This window comes from Mesitornis unicolor, unplaced genomic scaffold, assembly GCF_000695765.1.
Source record: "Mesitornis unicolor isolate BGI_N332 unplaced genomic scaffold, ASM69576v1 scaffold13947, whole genome shotgun sequence".
NCBI lineage: Eukaryota > Metazoa > Chordata > Aves > Mesitornithiformes > Mesitornithidae > Mesitornis > Mesitornis unicolor.
In genome coordinates, this window is record NW_010196074.1 from 1 (window position 1) to 11,028 (window position 11,028).

The 11,028-nt window shown below is 42.0% G+C and overlaps 1 protein-coding gene across 1 annotated transcript in view; it reads left to right on the plus strand.

Moving 5' to 3' along the window:
• Positions 1-156: 156 nt before the first annotated feature.
• Positions 157-11,028, plus strand: part of LOC104543688 (chromosome unknown open reading frame, human C16orf70) — a gene marked incomplete at both ends in the record, with an annotated part of 12,405 nt that continues 1,533 nt past the window's right edge. The window contains 5 exons of the mRNA XM_010188351.1: positions 157-200; positions 468-547; positions 4,923-5,017; positions 7,732-7,829; positions 10,325-10,437. Coding sequence (XP_010186653.1) covers positions 157-200; positions 468-547; positions 4,923-5,017; positions 7,732-7,829; positions 10,325-10,437 — 430 coding nt within the window. The remainder of the gene's footprint in view (positions 201-467; positions 548-4,922; positions 5,018-7,731; positions 7,830-10,324; positions 10,438-11,028) is intronic.

Here is an 11,028-nt window from a genome sequence, read left to right on the forward strand (position 1 = left end):
TCTGTGATTCTGTGATTCTGTGATTTATCCTAGCAGTTTTCTGTTCAGGAGAGGAGTGAGCAGCACTAGCTAGTCCTGCCCGTGGCCAAGAATTTGCCTCTGTAATGACTCTCAAATGTGTGTGGTATGGTAATGCTGCTGTTTCCTGTGTTTCAGGTGATTGAAGTTTATGACTTGACTAAGGTGAAGTTAAAATATTGGTGAGTGATTTAAGACCTCCCCATGGTTTCTTCTTCATTACAGTGACTGGTTTCTCTCCTTTTTTTATCCTTCTTGTTAAGAAAACAAAGTAACTGTCAAAGAAGGATGTAGATAGTTATCTTTTCTTGAACATTGCACTTAGTTAAGTTACCAGTTTATTCTTTCCTTCAGTCATGGTGACTTCCAATTTAAATGTGGTATTGCCATTACATTCATAGCATCTGTTCAGTATTCTTAAGGTAGATTAATTCTGTTTTCTTTTTCAGTGGTGTCCATTTTAACTCTCAGGCAATTGCTCCAACCATTGAACAAATTGATCAGTCATTTGGAGCAACACATCCAGGAGGTAAGCTGAAGTGTGTCTGCGAGTCAGAAGCACACCTGGACTGACAGACTCCTTTCTAGGAAGTCTTTGCTGTATGTCTGCCTAGAGAAATGTGTAAACACTTCTGCTGTGAAATGATCTGGAGTTGTGGTCCAGAAAGTTTGTATTCTTATAGCTGGGATATCGTGTAAAATGTGCTGTGAGTTCAGTTGTGACTTTCTTCAAGTGAAATAGAGAGGCAGAGAGTCGTTGGCACAGAATGGTGTGTTCAGGTACCATTAATGATCTGTTTTGAACTTCCAGTACCAGAAAATGGTGAGCTTTGTTGTTGATGCTATTGTTTTTACACATTCTCATGCATGGTCAGCTCTCAAGTGTCCTTAGGGATTAAGTATACCATGAACATACAGACATTTGAGCTGATCTTTGTGTAGAGTCAGCCAGGAGTGGCTGCTCAGGCTCCAGTGGTCTGAGGATGTGATTATATCCCTGCTAGGACAGGGTCAAGTGTGAACATGTGTATAACTGGACCTCCTCCTTGTTACTGGGAGCACTGGGGAGGCGTGAAGCCAGCCTGCGTGCAGCCTGACCAGAACCAGGACAAGTTTAATTGACCCACTCTGACTCTTGTGCAGCTACTTGGCTGCTCACCACCTCTGTAGCAGGAAAAATACGATCTTTAAGCTCCTTGTTTACATGTGAAAATGGAGAGTTTATTTTGGGGGTTTGTTAGGGCAGTGGTAAAACTTTTAAGAGGATATTTATAATTAAACTCCTCGGGAACCTTCAAGAAACGGAGCCACAAACTGGCATAACAAGAAAGATTTGACTTCATATAGGCAAGATGCCCTTTTTGGAGCATCATCTTCTATTTTTAGCTTAACCCAGTCCATTTGCAGTAGTCGGGCTGATCCCAAACAGGCTAGCATGCTTTGTGATTGATGGCAATTGCATATCCAGTCTTTGTCCCTGTTCTCTGCAGACAATGTCTTGCACGTTACAGAACAGGATTTATTAACTGTGAAGGGTCATGTGGCTAAAGTAATGTCATTGCATAAGAGCCTGCTGTAGTAGATGCATATCAGACTGAGATAAATGAAGCTTGGAGGGTTTCTTACCGTAATATTCCAAGGACCAGAAGTGGCCTTTTTAAACTTTAAACTTCTTAGCATTTCCTCAAGGTAGAAACTCTGAGATCTGTAGCCAGTTCTGTTATGGAAATAGTGTGTGTAAGAGCTTGCGCAGGATTTAGGAAGAGTGAAAGGGGTTCAATATCCTTGACAGTTTATAATTTTCACTCGGTCTGTGACAATGCTTTATTTGCAAATATGTTACTATAGCATGCTAATAACGTGTTTTATTGCTGCATAGAATTGGATGCAAAGCACTTAAAAACACAGCTTGGCACCACGTGTCCTCGTGCTGAATTTGCCAGATCTTGTGCACCTATCGTATCGAATTAAGAAAGCTTGCACACTCTCTTCATCTGATGATAGTTTTTCATAACATCTTTTCATCCAGTGACACATAAATATGAAAATGAATTCATTAAAATGTTGGCTTCTTAGCACTTCATTAGTGCATTTGCTTATTCAGTTTCCTCACTATCTTCCATCAACAGCCTACTTAGCAGAAGTAAATGCTCTATATTAATAGCTGCCTGTCAAACAGTTTGAACTGTATCGTGAAATGCAAGTTTTTGATAACTCTTTTTTTATTTCTTTGCTTTGTGTTTTCTGAAACAGAAAAGCCAAATAACCAGAATAGTTTTCAGCATGTGTGGGGGGATGATGATGGTGTTTTCATTTCCCACAAAAATTTGATGAGAAAGGTGGGAAGAGACCTTCCTCTCAATGTCACAAAAGTACCAAAGGCCAGATTTAATGAATGGAAGTATAACATAACCATCCCTTTTCTTCTCTGTACCAATACTCCTCCAAAACCTCAATGCAAGCCCTTTTAAGTTTAAAAATTTTATGTCTATCTCTGTGTGTTGCTTTGACTAGAATTTCAAACAAAATGTCATCTTTCACTTAAAACCAAGGTGGTTGCAGCAGAACTTTCCTGCAACAGGATACAGTGATGGTTTCAAAACGTATTTCAACAGTCTTGTGTTGAAACCAACCTTCAGTGAGCAGTTTTGGTTTTGCCAGATCGGTGGTTTTAAAAAAAAGAAGAGTCATCAGGAAAACTGCAGCCAGCTTCATTACTTTTTTGGCTAATGTTAGTTTGAAACGTTGTCGTGTCTTTGTTTTGGGGCTGATTGAAATACGACCACTCTGGAGGTCAGTAGCTCCATCCAAGCCAAGGTTTTTATCCCACATTTCCATGATTCTCTGACCTGACCTCCTGCTGGGAAGCGCTTGCCCTTGCCAGTGCTGCTGTTGAAATCACATCCTGTTGAGTCCTGGATGCGGCTGTTTGCTGCAGTGCTGCTCAGCGTGGATGAGGGCTGTGGGATCGAGCTGAACTCATGAGGTATAAGAAAGAACCCCATCCTTTCCTCCTGCCACAGTGGCCTTGCAAGGATAGGGGGATCCGATCTTCTCGCCCTGTAGCTCTCAGACTTTGGAGGTTGCCCAACTTTGCTACCAAGAAGACTCAACTTCTGGATCTGCCTCTGCTTTTATCTGGACCGTGTCCATTCTGCAGCCTTGCTGATGTTTGTGGCTTTGTCCCATGCTGCTCTACAGAAACATTTCCCAGCTGGTCACACTCTGCTGCTTTCCTGGAGGGCAAACTCTCTCCCTTTCCCTCACCCAGAGTGCAGCAGCCAAGAAGCAGCCTTTTTGCTTCTGTCAGCAATTTGGAACAGAATTATTCGGCAGGGTACCTGTGTAGTAAATAAATTTAAAATAATAATAATAATAAAAAGAAGACATACCTTGTTCAGTGGTGTGGTTGTGACGTGGTCATGAGTGAGACAAGAGAACTTCTGGATAAAACCATTCCTTGCCCTTTAAGCCCAAGCATCAACAAACATTGCAGGGATGGGAACTGATGCGATTTTGTATAATCAGATATCGCACTTGGCATGACTAGGGGAAAAACACTTCTCCAGCTGGCTGTGGGCTTTGGAAAAGATGCATCATAATTTATCACATGAGAGAGATTTGTGTAATTTTCCTGCAGATCAAAACACTTCCCTCTCCCCACACGTTTTCCTTTGAATGACAAGCAGGGAAAATGCTCTTAACCAGCACATTCTGCAGAAAAGGCAAATGATGACTTCTGAAAGCTTAATGCTTATTGCTCAACTATTATTTTTCTATCCTGGGCAGTCTGGCTTTGTCCAGATATCTTGTGACATGGCTCTCAAGTTGAACATCTGAAAGACACTTTGGAGGGAGGGAGCATAGTTAGATGCCTTTTCTCTCTGTGCTGTGTCATCTTGAATATAAAATTTTAAGGGGAAAAAAGAGAATATTGGACCAATTTCCTTTGGTAAAGTGGAAGAAGGCAGCTTCTTGTGTTGGAGTGTTTCTTTATTGTGTTTCTGCCTCTGCTGTTTCAAACTGTTTTGCAAGCGAACTGGGTTTTGTGTGGTAGAAGAACACTGTGTTCCTCCAGCAGCTACTGGGCACAGGTTGAAGTTCGGGAGCATCAAGCCCGAAACTGCTTCTAAGCTCCCAGTCTCCTGGGATTGTTTTTAAGCTTTCCAGTCTCACAAAACAGTCTGTCTTGTTAGAGTGAGTACAGCGATGACTTTTATTGCTGTTTACAGTTGATGTTGGGCAACTTATTGCGATTAAATTAGGACATCTCATGACGTGATGACAGCTGGAAGCCGGTGCATGCTCTAATTTATTGCTGCTCTTCGTAAAAGCTGACCCATCGGCTGCTGTTTCTGCTGATGCTATTTGTAATTATCCTTGTAAATGGCCTCAGACCTGCGTGTCTGAAGCATTTCCTCCTTGTGCCGTATCGCTCAGGAACACAGGCAGCTGAACGGAGGTGTGCTCCCACTCGGGAACGTGTCCTGGTGCTGTGAAATATGGCACTTACCAACGGTCTGGGCTTTTCATCAGCTTTTCTGGTTGATGTACAAGCGTTTCACATAACAGTTCACAGAATTGCTTTGTACTAATAGCTGTTTAAACTACTTTAGGGATATTAAGGTATAATTGATTGTGTCATATTGTATAACTGTGTCATTAGGGATAGGTTGGTGCCTACAGGCTTACATAGGCAAATCTTTAATGAATCTAAGGTTTCTTACTGCTGCACTTGTACTGCAACAAATGAAAAGGGAAACTGTTACTGTCCTGTGTAACTGTTCCTCCTGCATCTTGAGATGTAGCAAATTCATTGAGGTCCTGAAAGTAATGTTAGATCTGAACTGGAGAATTCGCAGTTTGTTTTGGTAACTCTCTTTTTGCTTTCTTTTCCCTTCTAGTGTATAATTCAGCTGAGCAGCTCTTTCACCTCAATTTCAGAGGCCTGTCGTTTTCTTTTCAGTTAGACTCCTGGACTGAAACTCCGAAGTACGAGGTCAGCAACCATTCTTAGTTAATGGGTAGTCTTTTTTGCCTCTCTGGTACTTGCAAAATATCACCTACAGCATGTCTCGCCTGCAAGCAAAAGAAACCAGTAATTTGGAAGGAATTAAACTCCTCAGTTGTGCTTCTATTCATGCTATGTAATCATTTTGATGCTAAAAATTTTCTTCCTTTTAGCAGAAGGCGTGTGCTTAGAGGTTTTGCTTGCATCATGAGCTGTGACTAGCAGTTCTGTTGTTGAAAGGAGCCCTCTAAAAATATGAGTGCTGTCTATGCAAATAGGTGAATATTAAGCAATCCTACTGGAAGGCTGTTCTTTTATCAGATACTTTTGAATCTCATCAAAGGGATTACACAACTAAACTAGGGTAGAGTTCATAAAATATGTTTTCAGCTTAAGTGTCCTTCAGTACGAGTGCTTTTAGAAAGCCAAATGAATGTGCTTTACTTTTAATGCCTGTTTGCATATTCACCAAGTGTTTAGATGAGTTACTGAATAATTGAACGTATTATTGTGTTCTCTGAGATCTTTGGAAATCGGTGACTATAGTGGAAATAAGATCAGGTCTTCTGTGATTTCCACCTGTACTAACAAAAATGTGTGTGTAACTTTAGTGTGGAAAATGCTCTCAGTTGTATTACCTGGGCTTATCAGTTAAAAAGAATGCGTACTGTAAGGTGTTGAAATAAAAAGAAGCATATAAAGAGCCAAAACAAAGTGGGGGAAATCAGCCAACAGGATGACACAGGTTTTTGTCACAGCCTAGTACTTTAGTGGTCATATTCTGAGAGAACAGGGGGTAACCAGGGGAAGTTACTGTTTAGCTGTAGTGAAGGTCAGCTGGGTTTCAAAGATATTGGAAGGTAAATAGAAACCTAAAAAGCCAAACAGAGAGAATGTTCCAAAAGAAAGTAGTTGCTTTTCATGCAGGAGTTCCCAGGGCGCTTATGAATGAAATGGCCAAACTGCTAAGAAAGTCAATTGTTATACCAAAGATTTTTAAAAGATGGTAGAATATCTCAGGGTGGAAGGGACCCATCAGGATCATCAAGTCCAACTCCCTGCTCCTTGCAGGACAACTTAAAAATAAAAGATGTTAAAATAAAACTGCTAGAATTGATTTTAGCCTTTGTGCATCTTGTTTTGGTACGTGGTCCAGTTAACTAAGAAAATAATTAGGGATAGTTACAGAATGCCTGATGTGAATATGCTTTGAGAGGGACACAGCGTGGTTCCTGGGGACGATACAGTTCGTAGCTGCTGGAACAAGGAGAAAATAACTTTGCATTCTCAGTCTTGCATCCAGTTGTGCAAATGAGTTTAGTAAAATGTTGTTTGCACAGAGTGAAAGGTGAAACTGTCCTCGGGATTAGAAATAGGCAGAAATGGGATAGTATAGAAAACAGAGGAGTATAGAACAGTCCACAGCGAAGACAAGGATTTGTGGAGCCTTTCAGGGAGGAGCATTAGGAGAGACTGAAGAGTAAACTGAAATTTGAAGATATCAAAACCTCTCCTGTTCAGATGGGGTCATATAGGGCTGCTAAACTAGTTAGCAAAGCCGTGTAGTCTCTGCTTAGGGAAATGAAAAACCTCTGAAGAAAACTTTAGGGTTTTCATATAGCTGGTAACAAACTGCAGGCGAGGAGAACGTGAAACCCTGCTCACACTGGTTCTGTTAAGAAATGAGGCACACATGGCCCAGGCACCTCCATGGCTCTGGAGAAGGTTACAAAGTGATCTGAAGTCTGACTGTTCTAGAAAGCTGTGTTTTGAGGTGTTCATTTTCTGGGCAAATTCATAAAGATGATTGAAATCGGGGCATCTCTAGACTTGCTAAGTACTGGAGGTTTCCTTCTAAATGCCTACATCAGTGAAAAGTCGTTGCTCTGGGTTAATTTTGTTGTTTGCTTGGGTTTTTTTATCCTAAGAGTAACTTTTTGTGTTTACCTTAAGTGATGTCCTGCTAAAGGAGACCAGGATAACAGTTTGCATGTTGTGCATTTTTGTTTTGATGACTGCTTGTGTAAAAGTTCGGTTCTTTTCTGTCTGGTGCCAGCAAAGTATGTTGACAGGCTGGAGGAAGGCCCTGTCATCTTCAGAGTTAAAAGAAATTAGGCTCTTACCCCACTAGAATAATGAATCCAGCTTCCTTAGCATGCTTTCTATCTGATGAGAACACTCAAAATCCCTATAAAAACAATATGTGCAAGAATGTGGTGATAAGGAGAGCAGAAAATCTATTTAATGGATGAGTCTCCGTTCATCAGATAAAGGCATTTCACAAACCAGCAAAAATGTTAAAAGGCTGAAATGAATACAGTGGGAGTCAGAAAAGTTTTATTTTTAGAATTGACTTCTAAATACAGCGCATCAGTACAAATACTTTTTATATTGCTAGTTAGCAGTGATCAAACCAAGAAAACTTAACTTAAATTCTTAGTAAACACCATGGCTAATCGTCAGACTGGTGCCATCTCTTGGTGGATAAAAATAACGAGCATTTCACCCCAGCTTGGGAGTCCAGGAGTGGTGTAATGTGTAGAAACACCATCTAGAAGGGATTTTTGTTACTGTGTTTTCTACTTCTCCTTGGCTAGAGACTTATCTGACGTGGTAAGCATACACTGTGTTTCTAATGCAATTAGGCTTTGAGCTGAAGTGTCTGCTGCGTCGTTTAACGGGATGGTTTTGTGTATCCACAGCCTAACTTTGCCCATGGTCTCGCCTCTCTGCAAATTCCACATGGTGCGACTGTGAAACGGATGTACATCTACAATGGAAACAGCCTGCAGGATACCAAGTATGTACAGCTGGTCCTGCTGATCGTTCAGAATATGCTTTTCCTTCCTCATTTCTTTAGGGTTTTGTGAATGCTAAATATAATCATACACTCTTTTGGTTTTAGTTCAGGTCTTTTATGGATTTGGCAGTGTGCAGGATGCCTTTAGATACCAACCTCTCCCAGATATTCATAGGTGTTGCCCTCAGACCTCGTAATCAAGTGTTGCAATAAACATTTATGTTGCAATAAAATCAGCTTGGCTCAGCTGTAGTGGGCTGCTTCTATTGACCTGAAAATGAATTCATTAATTGAAGGAGGAAATGTTGTGAATCTAATAAGAGGTGCAGTTGGGCTGTTCTTACTCTAGGTTGTGTTTGCATGCAGATGACCTCTCCCTAGACAAATCCAACTTGGTGTAGACAGTCAGGCAGTTTGTGGTGTATTGGTTGTGTGTGTGTCATCACAGAATCACAGAATCACAGAACGTTAGGGATTGGAAGGGACCTCAAAAGATCATCTAGTCCTGTAGACAGGCAGTTTGTGGTGTATTGGGTCTGTGTTAGTCATGGCAGGGCCCTACTGAGGGTCTTGAACTCTCTCACTGTACAAAAACAATAAAGTAAGCATTTTCAGGCTTAAGCTGTATCCATAATCTATCATATATTCAGTGTATCTGCAGCTACCTGACTGAACTTGCTATTCTGCAGAAACTCATCTTCATGCCTTAATAGTAATGGAGAAGTTATATTTTAATATGGTTAATCACACAGAATCACAGAGCGTTAGGGATTGGAAGGGACCTCCAAAGCTCATCCAGTCCAATCCCCCTGCCGGAGCAGGAACACCCAGATGAGGTTACACAGGAAGGCGTCCAGGCGGGTTTTGAATGTCTGCAGAGAAGGAGACTCCACAACCTCTCTGGGCAGCCTGGGCCAGGGCTCTGTCACCCTCACTGAGAAGAAGTTTCTTCTCCAATTGAAGTGGAACCTCCTGTGTTCCAGCTTGTGCCCATTACCCCTTGTCCTATCATTGTTTGTCACCGAGAAGAGCCTGGCTCCATCCTCGTGACACTCACCCTTTAAATATGTTTTAATGTTTTCTGTTGTGTTGTATTCTATCTTCTTTAAGGGGGTAATTTATTTTACAACATCAGGTGTTTTGCTCTTTCTAAAAACATTTCCTGGGATTCCTTTCTCAAGAAAAGAATTGAAAGGACTTCTGTAAATTTGTCCTTTCAGCTTAAAATTACTCAAAGTGATCAGTGGCAGGTTTTGCAGATAGAGTTGTGTTTTAATGCTGAGAGAAGATTATCACTTCCCTGGGTTACTGCTGAGAAGGGAGGAACCTTGTTTATGCAGGCAGTGTCTCCTAATTAGAAATAAGTGCACTTCAGAAAAACGTTATCATCTGTGACGTGGTGGGCTTTAGTGAAAGCATTAATTGTCGCATGGGGCTCTGTTGTGTGTAAAAGCTCAAAGCCTGATTTTCAGCTGAATTCATTCACGCAGAGGAGAAGGTCACCTAAGAAAAGTGGATTTTATAGAGCATATACAAACTGAGACACAAAAAAGCAGCCCTTCCATTGAAAATCTCTTTCTTGGGGCTGTTACAATTTTCTCAAATATTACTGCGGTTGAATTAAAATGAGAACTGCCCCAGTAAAGCAGAACAATTGTCTGTGGTGTCCTTGTACACGCTGAATTCATGTTCTGGGCTGTGGGGTACCTTTCCCATGGAGCAGAGGAGACCGAGGGGTGCCCTCATTCCTGGGGATCCATTTGGAAAGGGCAGTGTCAGGAGGAAGGAGCCAGGCTCTGCTCTGGGATGTCCAATGCCAGGACAAGGGGCAATGGTCCCAAGCTGGAGCACAGGAGGTTCAAGCTGAACATGAGGAAAAACTTCTTTACTGTGAAGGGTGGCAGAGCATGGCCCAGGCTGCCCAGAGAGGTCTTGGAGTCTCCTTCTCTGGAGACATTCAAAACCCGCCTGGCCGTGTTCCTGTGTGACCTGGTCTGGGTGACCCTGCCCTGGCAGGGGTTGGACTGGATGAGCTTTCAAGGTCCCTTCCAGCTCCTAATATTCCCAAGAGCAGTGAGAGCATCACAGAGAGGGCTGAATTTGGGCAGATATTTGGGCAATATCCCTAGTTCCAGGAGTAGATATCCTTAAAAACTGTACAGCTTCCATTTTCCCTGAGAGAAGTCTGGAATGGTGGCATCCTCATAGGAGGTATCCAAAGGCTAGGGACAGTTTCTGTACTTTCTGCAGTACTGGGAACTAGCTGTCTGTTTAATTAATAATAAAGATCCTGCGTTTGAGTGATGCCTTGTTGTTCCTCTTGCTTTTTGCCCAGACTTTCTGATCCTCGCGTTTAATACAACTTTTTAAGCTTAGGTCTCGGTTAAACGCAGCTTTGTCAAAATTAATGTGCTCTGTTCCAGTGAACTGGTACCAGCTTTTTAACGGAAAAATTGAATCTTACACGCATTTTTTTTTGTATGATTGGTTTTCAGGGCTCCCTTGATGCCCCTCAGCTGTTTCCTTGGTAATGTGTACGCTGAAAACGTCGACGTTCTGAGAGATGGAACTGGACCCTCAGGTTTACGGCTTCGCCTGCTCACTGCAGGTATTGGTGACGCTCAGAACATTGAACTGGTTGCTTTCCTCGGCGAAAGAGGGGTAAACCTGTATAAATTAAGTGTGGGTTATTTGTGATGGTGGTTTCCAAGTGTTCTATACACCTTATTTTGAACTTGTTTTGAAAACTCAATGAAAACCCTATGAAGGTGAGTCTGCCAGCTGCTGCATTTCTCTGGTCCTGGTGAAATCACGGAGGACTTTAGCTCTGTCCTCTGCAGTTCCATGACCTGCTTCCAGAAATTGAATTTGTCTCCAAGTGTATGTGTAGGATAAGTACATCACTGATAAGAACCCACGAGAAATCCAGAAATCTCCTGTAGGTGTGCTTTTTCAGGGATTGCAGTAGGCTGTATAATGTTGGTATTTTTGTGATTAATTCTGGAAGGCTTTTAAAAATGCCAGCAGGAGACTGCATCAGCGCTGCGGCCGTGGACTGCACTTGAAGTTCAGCGCTGTTTTCATTTGCTGTTGGGGACAGCAGTGGCAGTGCCAGAGGCTGATGAGTACCTTCTCCCTGTGTGCGCTTTCAGAGATGAGGGGGCTTTGAAATTAGGGGAAGATAAGATGACTTAGGGAG